Source organism: Xyrauchen texanus, chromosome 28 (assembly GCF_025860055.1).
Source record: "Xyrauchen texanus isolate HMW12.3.18 chromosome 28, RBS_HiC_50CHRs, whole genome shotgun sequence".
Classification (NCBI taxonomy): Eukaryota; Metazoa; Chordata; class Actinopteri; order Cypriniformes; family Catostomidae; genus Xyrauchen; species Xyrauchen texanus.
In genome coordinates this window covers 35099053-35112833 of record NC_068303.1, presented here as the reverse complement: position 1 = coordinate 35112833, position 13781 = coordinate 35099053, and the positions used below count along the sequence as shown (strand labels likewise).

The window sequence follows — 13781 nt, the reverse complement described above, 5'->3', positions numbered from 1 at the left end:
TTGCTTTCGGTGCAATATGTGAAATTGTATCCTAAAAGAGGGGAAAAAATAAGAGGAGTATAGTTCCTCTACAACAAGACATATTCTGAGTCTGAAACAGAATGAACACTGTAAAAAAAAAAAACTATACCATGACTACATCAACCAATTTTTAAAGGTTAGATCAAGCAGAAATACACCCACTAACCACTTTATTAGAAAGACCCACCTACTTATTTATGTGATTACCTAATCAGCCAATCATGTGGCAGCAGTGCAGTGCATAAAATCATCCATATACGGGTCAGGAGCTTCAGTTAATGTTCACATCAACCATCAGAATGGGAAAAAATGTGATCTCAGTGATTTCAACAATGGTATGATTGTTGGTGCCAGTCAGGCTGGTTTGAGTATTTCTGTAACTGTTGATATCCTGATATTTTCACGCACAAGTCTCTAGAATTTACTCAGAATGGTGTCAAAAACAAAAAACATCGAGTAAGTGGCAGTTCTGCGGATGGAAACACCTTTTTGATGAGAGAGGTCAATGGAGAATGGCCAGACTGGTTCGAGCTGACAGAAAAGCGAGGGTAACTCAGATAACCACTCTGTACAATTGTAGTGAGCAGAATAGTATCTCAGAATGCACAAAATGTAGAACCTTGAGGCAGATGCGTTCCAGCAGCAGCAGAAGACCATGTCAGGCACCTTAGTAGGATCATAGTGTTCCTAATATAGTGTTAAGTGAGTGAATATTCTTAAGGTAAAAGTTACATTAACCCTTTTTACAGCGCATCTGAAATGGAAAAGAAGGTATCAAGAATTATTGGCAATGAGATCAGTGCAGTACTTCAAGTTAAGGAACAGACTAACTTATCAAGTACCTTATCAACAGAAGTCTGTCTCACTTCTTGTTATTGAGTTTCTGGCCTGTAAAGATTAGTTGCCCTGTGCTTTGTACTGTTTAAAACCAAACTGCTCTAAAAGAACATAGAAGTCTAACAGTTTTATTTTATGACTTATTGAAATACCTGTTAAACACTCAAATTAAGCTAGTGAATTGTAACAGACTGAATTTAAAAGCTTTTGGTGTGTCCAACGTTTTTGGTAGATGCTATATAATTTGTCTTTTAGTATTTATTTATCCAGGACAATATAGAAAATAAGGGCAACTTTGATAAAAACTTTGAGCTAAAACAATGATAAGCACTTCTGATAAGGAACGTAATGTTTATTAGTATATATCTGGGTAATTAGTCTGTGCATGAGTCAGATCAGCCCTATAACGTTAACAAGAGCACTCTGATATCATTCATTTCAAGACCTATGCTCTATTAACACTTATGGAATACTTCTGTTTTGCATCGATAATGATACAAATCTCACTGTTTGAGACTGAAACATACAAATAGACAATGTGAAACTAATGGAGACAACTGAAGAACCAGCTACCAACCGCTACAGATGCGTCTTTCAAACTTGAACGTTTCTTATCAAAATTGTCTGAGCTATATCGCCCACATTGGTTTTATAGCTCTGTACTCTTACTCTGTTAACTGCTACACACACTCATGGCAAAATCATCTTTTAATGTTTTGTTTAAGCCCGAAAAGTGTGATTATGCTATCTCTATGTAAAATAAATCACACTAAATATGACACTATATAGTTGAGATAATGAGTTGCACCAATGTAAGAAATTCAGTTGGACTGTAAGTTCAATGAACTCAATACAATATGTTCAGCAAACTCAAAACTAATAATGATTTCTTTTTTTTACAAGGAGTAAAAAATTCAGCAAACTTGTATTTTAAAGTAAAGCTGACCATCATTTGAAATATTCTTGATATAAAAAGATTCAAATTAAGCAGTTCTACATTTTACATTAGATTGTGTGTCAGCCAAATAGTTGTACCACTTAAAAAGCGGAGTAGGCAGCAATTACTTAAAACTTCTAAAGGTTAAGGTAAATTAATAACTGAAGAAATGTCATCAAAGTGAACACTAATCACCTTGATGTGACTAAACAAAACAACATTTTTTACATGTCCTCATAAATCGGCACGCTTTGTCCAAACACACGTAAATACATTCAAGTGCAAGTGATTGTGGGTATTGCTTTCATCCACAATGCTTCTCATTTGAGCATGCTCAGCAGATGCAAAAATATGAAGTTCATAGTGCTTAGCCTAACAAGTTTTCCACAGATTTTGAACTATGAATTTTCAGGACCTTTTCCTAACTTTAATAGATGTTAATGACTAATGGATGACAGATACCTATAACTATAATTATAACTATATATATATATAATATAGTATAACTATAATCCTATGCAGTTATTTTGCATACACACACATATAGCATGTCAACTAGTAAATTCAATATTGGTAAGGTCAATATAAACAATCTAACACTATTTAAAATTGACTTAAATGGCATAAAAGTTGACTATTGATGGTTGTAAGCAATCTCAACTTTTTCTACATTAGATACTTCAACTTTTAAAATTGAGTTAATCTGGCAAAACTGAAGTTGGATTTTATTTATTTAATTTTTACAGTGATATGTATGGTTTCTTTGAAATGTAGAAATACACTGTACAAATATCAATTGTATCTGAAATGACATAATCTAAACAAAGAGTGAAATAAGCATGAACCAGTTTAATATTGTTACAAAATATATATACATTTATACACAAATTCCATTCCTCCATCACATCCAACAATTTTGCAACTATTGAATCTTTATCAAAGAATGTTGTGAAGAAAGTTTTTAAGTTGTCAGTTATACATCTTTTTTAACCTATTTACCAACAGTGTCACTGTCAGTGAAGAGATTGATGTGGTGTGTGTTTACAAAGAACTGTACTGATACTGTAATTTTGTCCAATCATTCAAAACCAGCTTAAATATTCTTTAATTTTATTTATGATACATAAGCATATCAAAGGAACGGGCCATTTTATTCCAGAAATGTAAAAAATGTCATTTCCACCACAGAACACCATTAAACACAATACATCATTTGAAATGTGAAAGAAAAGGTTTATGACATTTCAGAAATATGACAAAAATCTCAAAATTCTTATGTGAAATATACATATACACTGTTGTACACTGTCTAGTGAGAGTGTGAAATTGTTTGTGTTTGTAAGATTTTTTCCACAGGGTCAAACGAGCACATTGAAGGAACAGCCCGTAGTTCATATCTGATCACCACAAGATGTCGCTGTTTTAACAACAACTACAAACCAGCAACAGCCGTTTCCGCAATGAACAGGTCAAGAACTATGGAGCCAGAAATATGCCAAAACAATTTGAATTTGAATTGTGTAAATTGGAATTACAAACTTTTGAATTTGAATTATAAGTGTGATTTTACCAAATGTAATATTACATTGTATTTTAAATAGGTTTGAATTTGAATTAACTACAATCCTGGACATTTCATATTTAACCAAATTTATTTTTAAAAAAATGTTATGGCATAATTTTATAAATATGTATTTTCAAACAGCAAATTTTTGGTTCTGAATTCTTACACTGTAAATATTCAGTTTTAAAAAATACAGCTTCAAGTTTTCAAGATGAAGAACAAATTCAGAACACCAAATTGAATATTCTAAAATTCAAACCGCAGAAATTCAGATCTACAGAAAGTGGGTCAGAGATCAAACTGCCATGTTCCACAGGGAAGAGTAGAGGGTCTCGGAAAATAATTAGAGGTGCAATAATTCTCTAGTTAAATATGAAATGTCCAGGATTGGAGTTTAAAAAATTCAAATTCAAACCTATTTAAAATACAACTTAATATTTAATTTGGCAAAATCACACTTATAATTCAAATTCAAAAGTCTATAATTCCAATTTACGCAATTCAAATTCAAATTGTTTTGGCATATTAACAACAAAACGATCCTTTTCACTGGAAGGAATAAAGACATTGAAAAGCAGCAATAACAGCAACAAAGGTAATAAAGGTAATAAAGCTTAAAGTAAACGAACAAGCCTGAGTTCCTGGAAGAGTTTGATTTATCACTTAAAGTAATAATCTGTCAATAATCAACCATTCCAAAACAAACTCTCTTTCAATCACTTTAAAATAAGTCAGATATTATATTGTGCAGTAAAGCATTAGCTGCCTGAAAACTGTAACATGTAATATGTGTTTTCTATTATAAAAACCGTTCCTTGTGGTGGTGCTTGGATGAAAATAATACAATTATCTGGATTCTTTAAAGCACCAGAACACAGATGGTTCATTAGAACTTTTTCTCAACAACTTCAGAAGGTTAAAAAGGTTCTCCTAAAGCATAAAAGCCTTTATTTTTAAGAGTGATATTGGCTATATTCTTTTACATTTGTCCATAAAAGATTCTGTTTGTCCTTGAATTCATTTTCTGAAGGTGCCCGACATTTTTCGAAGTCCTTTTATACGATAAAGCAATCCATCAATAAAGTTCTGTGAGGAAACAGAAAGATGTCATTAAGAACGGTATTGAAAACTACAGATATTTTTTGTTTTATTGGTATTTGACTCTTTAGAGTTTATTTTGTCTTTCATGCATCCTTTTTTACCTCTTTGGGTTTGCCACAATCGCAGAGAATGTCCTGTGAAAAATAATAACAATAATCATGCTATGTTAAAATGAATTCCCACCATCATCAATGGAGAATAGAGAGAACAGTGGAGCATGATCACACAGGAAATCAATGTGTTCATTCTGAATGTTTTTCCACCTAATTATGGACCCAATGTGTTGAATTCCAGATAAGCACTACCATGCAGCAATTGTTCATGACCTGAAAATCACCCATGCTGTGCCTTTGATATTACATTCATTATGATATCTGGGTAGCAAGATGCTGCATTTACTCAGAGATATGTAAAATAATACTGTTTTGGTTTTAGTGCTGTTATGGTTAGGTTTTGATTAAAGTTACGAGTAAATTAATGTAATTACTACTTAAATGTTTCTGAAAATTGGGCGTGCTCTGCCTTTCACTTCATATTCTTGCAAAGAAGCAAGTGAAAGAATGCAATTGCGAATGAACGTAGTTGCGAATGTTTGCATGCGCACAGTTTTAGTTCCAGCTTCAGCCACTCGGGGGTGAAGAGGTCAGTTTGGAATTTCGGAATGCATAGACCGATTTTAGCTAATTATATGTCTCTGTGGAACAATTGGCCATTTTCAAACCAGGATGGATGTTTTTCAACTATCCAATGAAAGTATAGGGAACCTCAGTGTACTGTAGTAATCAGTGGCCATTTCCAAACCTTTTCTAAAGAAAGTAGGGAATTTCAGTGTAATTGGCAAATTGTGTAAAGTAATTGAAAAATGCCCATCCTGGTTTGAAAATGCCCACTGATTGGAAATTCTTTGTTCGGCAGAGACGCAAGTGTCATTTTACCAGACTTCCTGTGTCCAATTTGTATTTTATTTTATTTTTTATCATCAGTATGAAGGGTTCTAGAAGTAAAATTCGAATTTATTTTCTCCATAAAGAAACTATTGATAAGTTGTAAACGTTTTAAGACCAGGCGCGGACTGGCCATTGGGAAGTTTGGGAATTTTCCCAGTGGGCCGGCCGTGAAACGGGGCCGAATGGGCCGCAATTAGCTGAAATGGTACATGTGTTTCTATGTAAAATCCCAGGCCGATTTATCTTCCTAATCCGCCCCTGTTTAAGACAAACCATGAAGATTGTTAAGCAATGATAGGTTTCTTTAGAAGCCACAAGCCATTTTGAAATCATGACAAAAGTGCAGTATTGACCGTCACTCCCAAAATGCATGAGTGATCAAGTCAGTCATCCTACACTCTCAAACTACATGCATTTTGTATTTTTATAATTGTGTACTGTAATTTCTGATTCGATTGCTTCACAAAATAATCTATGTACATGGTCTTCTACCTTAGTCTTTTCTTCAATTTTCAATCAAATGTTCTAATGTAGTGATTTAAACATTTCTATTTAGAAATCAAATGTGAAAAAGGCAGCAGAAAAAGTGTGCGGTCACTGTTGCGCTCTATTCTAGACTTGCAAAACGGTTTTAGATTTGGATGCGTTAGCTAAAGCTACTTCTTTGTAAACTTGTAGTGCATGAGTGAGAAGATGTGTACTGAATATTTTTTGTCATACTACCTGCAGTTTTGATCTCCGCTCACAGTCTGACAGATCCAAAAGTTCATCGATGTCAATCTCCAGTTCAGGAATGTCATCTTCCTGGGAAAGAAGATTTATCACATGCATCTAGCTTTGGTATCACTGGGTTTGTGAATAGAGTTCATAAATACTTCAATACTTGTAGGGGAATTCACTATGAATATAATGTTGCCTGCTGATGACATGTTTTATTTGTGTGATGTCTGTGTTGTTTTAGCAGATGATTCACTAGAGGGATTATGCAAATCAAGTAGTCAGGAATCTGTTTAATAAAATTCTGATTACCGCTTGCTTTCCCTGGATGGTAATAATGCAACATTAAAGCAAAAGTTGACCAAAAAATGATAATTCTCTCATTATTTACTCGCCCTTATTCCGTCGTCTTTCTTTTTTCTTTTTCTTTTTTTGCCGAATACAAATGATTTGAAAAAGGTTCCGATTTACATTTAAATTTTAGTCTCTTTCTCACCCAAAACCGGCTTTATTGCTTCAGAAGACATGGATTAAATCAATTATTATTTATTTCTGTTTGTGTTCTGCAGAAGAAAGAAAGTAATTGGAGTTTGAGGCGGCATATAGGTGAGTAAATGATGAGAGAATTATCATTTTTGGGTGAGTTTTGCGAATGCTAGTCTCAGTGACCATTCACTTCCATTGCATCTTTTTCTATATAATGAAAGTGAATGGTGACTGAGGCTAACATTCTGCCCAACATTTTCTATTGTGTTGCATAGATGGGGAATATAATGCCAACGGGTTGGAATAAACTATGAGAGTAAATTTTGACCGAATTTTCCTTTTAGGGTGGACTATCCCTTTAATTTTTCAGCTCAGTTTGTGTCTGTTTAAACTGGATGGCAGGGGGTTAGTGAATAAGATGCAGGTTTTTGCATTGAAATACATTGTGTGCAAAAGCAAATTCACCCTGGCTATATATTCTTCACTGGCTATATCCAAGTTGAAGCAACATGTTTGTTTGTTAAATATGAAAGCATTCTTTTATTTGAAAAGGAGCTAGTTTTTCTCTACTGGAAAAGAAGTCAAAAGTGCTACTATCAGCTTGCAGATATACATTCAGTCTTTGTGCCACAACATTAATAACTGCACACAGAACAACCTTGTAGCTGTACAATAAATATGCATTGTAAGTGAAAGCAACTGCAGACAGAATACTAACTAGTTGCAAAAATGCAGCATTTTTCAGTCTTACAATGACGTGCACACACTTAGTTTAGAACACAGTTCTTTTTGTTCTTGAGTCTTGCAAGCTGAGCATTACCCAGCATGCCATCTGCCTCCGCTCTGTTCCCCCTGACCCTGTTTTCCATTGATACACTAGCACAATGGTGGTATACCAATATACAATCACAAACACATATCACTACTGATGTCAATGTTGATCAGCATTATTTTTATGTTGATGACATCAGCTCTTTTTTTATATAATTTTTTGCCCTTTCATAATAATGATGTACTGAGAATCAACCTGTCATCATGTACACCATCATCTCTTTCTAAACCTATATGACCCGTATGATTATTTATAGCAGAATGTCCAAGCTTTTTTTTTTTACTTAAAATGACAGTGAATGGTGACTGTCACCAACTGTTAAGCTAGATTTTCAATCTAATAACTTAAATGTCAGTTTGTTCCTCACACAAAGCGATTGCATGCATTAAGAAGACTTGGATTATAGTGCACAAGGCATTTGAACCACTTTTATCATGCTTTTATGGTGTTTTTTTGTCATTTTTGGAGCTTGACAGTGCCTGGTCCCCATTCAAAGCTTCTCCTCTGGTGTTCCTCTGAATACAGAAAGTCATATGTGTTTGGAACATCATAGAATGATGACAGATTTTTCATTTTTGGATGAACTACATTTAACTCTATGGGAAGAGGTCTCTTTTCCGAAAGCTCTCTCTCCAGTTGGTAGAGTGCAGAAAATGTGCTTGCCCACGAGGCAGTAATGATTATTTAATGAAGGCAACAGCCTGCCATCGGAACAGCCTTATTTTTCTTGTCAGCTGCGCCAAAATAGCCATCAACACTTAAATGGCTTCAGCTGTTTTGTGATGATTAATCTGAGTGAATACACATGGAAATGAGTCGATCCACTCAGACAAACTATTCTGATTGGTCCACAGAAGCCACAGTGTTCGACTTTTCAGGGAACTCAACCTACAAGTGGTTTACATATAGATGATTCTGCATATTAAACGGGGATAGGAAATTTCACTGTGCTTTCCACACGCTCATTAGAGGAAAAAGGGAAGCATGTGAATAACCCCCACACTCTGTCATGTCTTCCTCACGCTGGGAGTTTCATTCACAGACAAAGAAACAAGTATTTACTCCAGATAATCAGGGAGAGAAATTCCCAGGACCAAGTGGGGAGAAGAAAAGCATAGTGTGAGCAGGGCTTCAGCAAATGTCCACAAAGAGGTTAAGAAAATAAAATGGATTGTGTTTGTAGTTGGATTGTATAAAACAAACTCTTTAAAAAGGAGTATGTTAAATGTTTGTTGGCTTGTTAAGCAGCTTTAGCTGATGAATTTATTGATTGAATTTATTACAGTTTGTGCATGATAAACCACAGCGTTGTAAGGATTATGCAACACTAGTTTCTTTTTTTTTTTTTTTTTCCCCTTTTCTCCCCAATTTGGAATGCCCAATTCCCAAAGCCCTCTTAAGTCCTCATGGTGGCATGGTGACTACAAGTCACCTCAATCCGGGTGGCGGAGGACGAATCTCAGTTGCCTCGCGTCTGAGACCGTCAATCCGTGTGTCTTATCATGTGGCTTGTTGAGAGCGTTACTGCGGAAACATAGTGAGTGTGAAGGCTTCACGTTATTCTCCACGGTATCCACGCACAACTCACCACGCGCCCCACCGAGAGCACATTATAACGACCACGAGGAGGTTACCCCATGTTACTCTCCCCTCCCTAGCAACCAGGACAATTAGGCTTAGGAGACCTGACTGGAGTCACTCAGCACACCCTGGATTCGAACTCGCAACTCCAGGGGTGGTAGTCAGCGTCTTTACTCGCTGAGCTACCCAGGCCCCCCTGCAACATAGTTTCATAATAACTTGTATGAGATGGTGGAATTGTACTTGACTCGCTCAAAAAGGTATGACTTTTATGCCTGTTTAGCCTAACCAATCAGCAAACAGAATTTAAAATGCATACAATCCAGATATCAAAGCTAGCCTCCTATCCAATTATTTATTTTAAGAGATGTAACATTAGTGAACATATTTGTTTATTTATCCCATATTTATGTATGCGATACTAATGAGTAATGTCAATAACCTGTAATACACTTTCCTCGTCTCATTTCAAAATCACGTTTTCTTCTGTGGTACACAAAATTATTTTTCAATTAAAATCATGGTTAGGATTTAGGTAAGGGGTAGACTTTATGGTTAGGTTTGGGGTTTGGGTTAGGGGTTAAACTTACTAAAACACACATTTTCTTTGCTTTTCCTTGGTACACAACATTGTTTTTCTATTAAAATCATGATTACGTTTAGGGTTTGGCAAAGTGGTTATGCTTCATGGCTAGGTTTATGTTTGGGTTTGAGGTTGAATTTAGGGAAAAAAACATAATAACATTGTTATTATAAAAGTCATATGATTTCTTTACGATGTCATCATCTTATAATATTTTTACGACTTCTCATGAGATCAGGTTGGGATTATGCTGGATAAAAAAAGACCAATCAAGGCTCAATTCAAATGACTACAGAAGCAGCTGAAATATCTTGGTTATGTAACTACTGTAACATTGGTTTCTGAAAGGAGGGGAAATTGTGTCAGTAACTGACGCTATGGGGGAACTCCTCCCAGGAGTGATGATTCCTTAAGCCCATATAGAAGCTCTGCGATCTTACTGATGGATGGCTCTTGGCCTCTTATAAGTGCATTCTCATGGGCATATACACCGGAGCACAACTAAATTTCATCAGGATTTTCGACTAAAGGAAGAAGCCACCTCTCAGTCCCTTAAAAGCAAGGAATCAGTAGTGCGGCAAGCTACGCAGCGTCTCATTTCAGGGAACCGAGTAACGATGACATTCCCGTAAAGTCGGTCACTTCGATGCTGTATCTGTACACTATGGGAACCGTTTACCATAATGTTGTTCTACTGATTCACACACACTAGAGCAATGCCCACTAGCCAGCAGGGTGGTGAAAAGCATCGAAATAACATCCCCTTTGCATTCTCAATGGGAAGAGAAAATCAAGGTCAAAGGACCCAAAACACATTTCAGCAATGACACTAGCCAATAGGGTAGTGAAGCATTGACATATCAACAGCTTATTTGTAGTAAAAATCTGTGAAGAAAGGGAGGAAGCATCCAGATTATAAAACCTGGCCAAGGTGTTAGGGGAAGCCCAGCTTGCTGCCAGACAAATATCTTCTAAAGACACTCCCTGAACATTAACTGAATCTCCTAACCCTTTTCTGCATGATTTATGCACTGCTGCCAAACGATTGGCTGATTAGATAATCCTATGGATGATTGTTGGTACCTGACAGGCTGGTTTGAGTATTTCTGTAACTGCTGATCTCCTGGGATTTTCACATGCAACAGTCTAAAGAATTTACTCAGAATGGTGCCAAAAACAAAAAACATCCAGTGAGCGGCAGTTCTGTGGATAGAAACACCTTGTTGATGAGAGAGTTCAACGGAGAATGGCCAGACTGGTTCGAACCATAGACTGTAAAAAATGATGGACGACGCCCCTTCGCTCTTTTCCATTGGTGAGAACTGAAGCCACCAGTGTCCCGATATGGCTCTGACATCTTGGGACTTGAGTCTGCACAGTTGCGATTTCGGGACCAGACCTGCGCAGTAGTGAGCAGGAAGTAAAGCCGCGAAATCAAGGCCCCACCCTCACTCTCGCTGAATCAATCGCAAGCACAGCTGTCAATCATGATGTCACAGCACCATTTTTATAGCATCAAATAAATAACTAAAAAACAAACTTATTTTGAAAACAAACACTTGAATTTACATCAACGTGATAGAAACTACAGTAAATGACAGAAACTATCTTTGGAAAAAGATATGTGAAGTGTAATTTAATTGTTTAGTTGGTCTCACTCACTCAGTTGAAAAACATGGGGAGGCGGGGTTTATGACCTATACTAGGACCAGTCACCGGGGGGCGATTGAGATGATTTGGCTTCACTTTTGAGGGCTTGTGCGGCACGCTTGGTTCGAACTGACAAAGTCTACAGTAACTCAGATAACCGCTCTGTACAATTGTGGTGAGAAGAATACCATCTCAGAATGCTATTCTGAGATGCAGGTTGGTGCTGTTTTGGTGGCATGAGGGGGACCTACACAATATTAGGCAGGTGGTTATAATGTTGTGGCTGATCGGTGTAAGCTTCTTTGTAGTACTTTGCTGAAACTTAGTCAAGGTTGTGCATTGAACTGGCATTATTATGGACAGTCAATGCCAGTTTTCATACTTTGATAAACACTCAAAAGTAGGTCATTCATTCATAAGAGCCTGGCACATTCATCCATCAAGCGTCTTGTGCCCATTCTTTTATTTTAGAGGAGGAACTGAGGGTAAATAGTTCTCTATCTCTCATGTATCAGTTGTCTCTCTCAGGCTCTCATATCACCACTTGTTTTAAAAAACCCACTCATAAATAGTTAAGGAATAATTCACACAAAAATGAAAATTGTTGTCATCATTTACTCACCCTCATGTCATTCCAAACATTGTTTTATGGAACACCGATCAGGGGATGTCAAGCTCAAAAAGAACAATACATATATATACATATAAAAAGATCAAACAGTGAGAAAACAGCATTCACATTTTTCTTTAAATTACTGTACTTTTGTGTACCACAGAAGAACGTTTTCGAAAGACATGAGGGTGAGGAAATGATTACAGAGTTTTCATCTCTTTAAGGAAAAACAGACCAATTTTCATTCTACTACCTCTGCAATCTTACTCTTTGTGTTTACAATCTGCATGCTAAATACTATTCAGTCATCAGTGTATGCCTCCAATTGGGTGATGTGCCTCACCTCACAGTCAAACAGCAGATGCAGCTGACTGTCAATCCATTCCTCGATGTCCAGCCTTCGCTTCAGGTCCTTACGGTCATATTTGACAGTCAGCTTCCCGAGCCTGCGCTGAGGGGCTTCACTGTCCTGCTCGTCTCTGGTTGGAGACTGGAACATCACTCTGGACTGACTCATGCCTGTAAAATGCTCTAACTGGCTTGAAGAAAGACACTACAGAGTAAACTCACAGCAAAACGGCTCTTACTCTCTCTCTATCTGTCCCCTTTTCTCACAGTTGGCAAAGAGCTCCACCTCTCTTTCCCTCTCTCTGCTCCTCAGCTTTTCATCTTTCTTTCATTTACATTTCCTTAGTTTTATCGCCCATAAGAAGGAAGCCATGTAATTGCAACACAATTACATGGCAAACTGGGGCAAGTTGTCACATTGGGACTGTTACACAAATGTGTGTTTGCTCTAGCAGAGGTTTTGTATGTTGGTTTAAAACAGGTAGTTTAAAACCCTCTTAAATTTGTATAATGTTTGAGAATTCTATCTTCCAAACCAAAACATACATTCATAACCACTGTAAAACCATTGTTCATTATTCAAGTATAACAAAGGTAGATTTTAATCAAAATGTTTAACCGTGTTCTCAGAACAAGAGTATTTTTCATTAATGTCAGGTTGTCACGTGTTTAAAATGTTATAAATTATAGCCGACAATTTATTAAGTACAGTATTTGTTTGCATGAGTTTGGTTATTTTAAAAGAGTGTGAAATCTGGGAGAAAAGGGGATAAATAAATAAAAATAAATAAAACACAACTTTACAGCTCAAAGGCATGAGTTTTAACAGAATAAGTCATGTGCTTTTATAAAATTATAAGCTTCACCCTCCAAAATTGGCCCCAATAACTTCCGTTGTAACTGGAACTTTGATTTTTGATTTTTTCAAAGAGGATATATGAGTCAAAATAATATTTTATGGTAATCAATATTATGCCACAAATGCTGTAGATTGAGCTTAAAATGTGCACTCAGTAACATTTGTCTTTGTGTCATCTTGGTCCCTCTCCCATGTAGAATAAAACTGTTATGAGTCTTCATTTGAATGTGAGTGCTCATGATTTCCTACATATATTGCAAAATTACACTTCATGTCTTAATGAGGAAGAACTTACTGAGCGCACCTTTAAACACGGAATATTAATTTAAGGGCTCACACTACAGCGTTTTAATGAATGGAACCAGAGAATATTTAGCAGAGATGGGCCACTTCTATTAAAATTAATGGGAGAAATTGGAACGCCCAACGAAAGTCCCGCCTCACAGTTCAATCACCTTTTAGCTACAGACATCACCTGTCAATCAACTCTAGAATTTTTTATTTTTTTATTTTTTTTGCGTAATACGAGGTAAGGAATCACAATTTATGATTCCAGTAATTTCAGATTGTATTGCTGATTTGAAATATGTTCTTTGATCGTAATCTTGACCAACGTTTTTGAGATTTTTATTTTTCCTTATTCAAGTAGATAAGAGCTGCACTGCCATGACTGGAAATGTTCTCCCTCCCATCCGAGAACGTTCA

The 13781-nt window shown here is 36.3% G+C and overlaps 1 protein-coding gene across 1 annotated transcript; it reads right to left on the bottom strand.

The window, feature by feature from the left end:
* Positions 1 to 3360: 3360 nt before the first annotated feature.
* Positions 3361 to 13716, bottom strand: LOC127622050 (protein phosphatase 1 regulatory subunit 14B-like). The gene is made up of 4 exons (XM_052095951.1): positions 12213 to 13716; positions 6131 to 6211; positions 4562 to 4594; positions 3361 to 4445 (listed from the first exon to the last, which is right to left on the bottom strand). Exons 1-4 carry the CDS (start codon positions 12384 to 12386, stop codon positions 4377 to 4379), a joined length of 357 nt encoding a protein of 118 aa, XP_051951911.1. The 5' UTR covers positions 12387 to 13716; the 3' UTR covers positions 3361 to 4376.
* Positions 13717 to 13781: the final 65 nt, after the last annotated feature.

Excerpts from the sequence above, each read along its gene's own strand:
- LOC127622050 (XM_052095951.1), bottom strand. The coding sequence starts at position 12,386 with ATGAGTCAGTCCAGAGTGATGTTCCAGTCTCCAACCAGAGACGAGCAG. Across the intron at positions 4,595-6,130 it reads AGCGGAGATCAAAACTGCAG|GACATTCTCTGCGATTGTGG; the intron begins GTAGTATGACAA and ends TATTTTTCACAG. Across the intron at positions 4,446-4,561 it reads ATTGTGGCAAACCCAAAGAG|AACTTTATTGATGGATTGCT; the intron begins GTAAAAAAGGAT and ends GTTTCCTCACAG.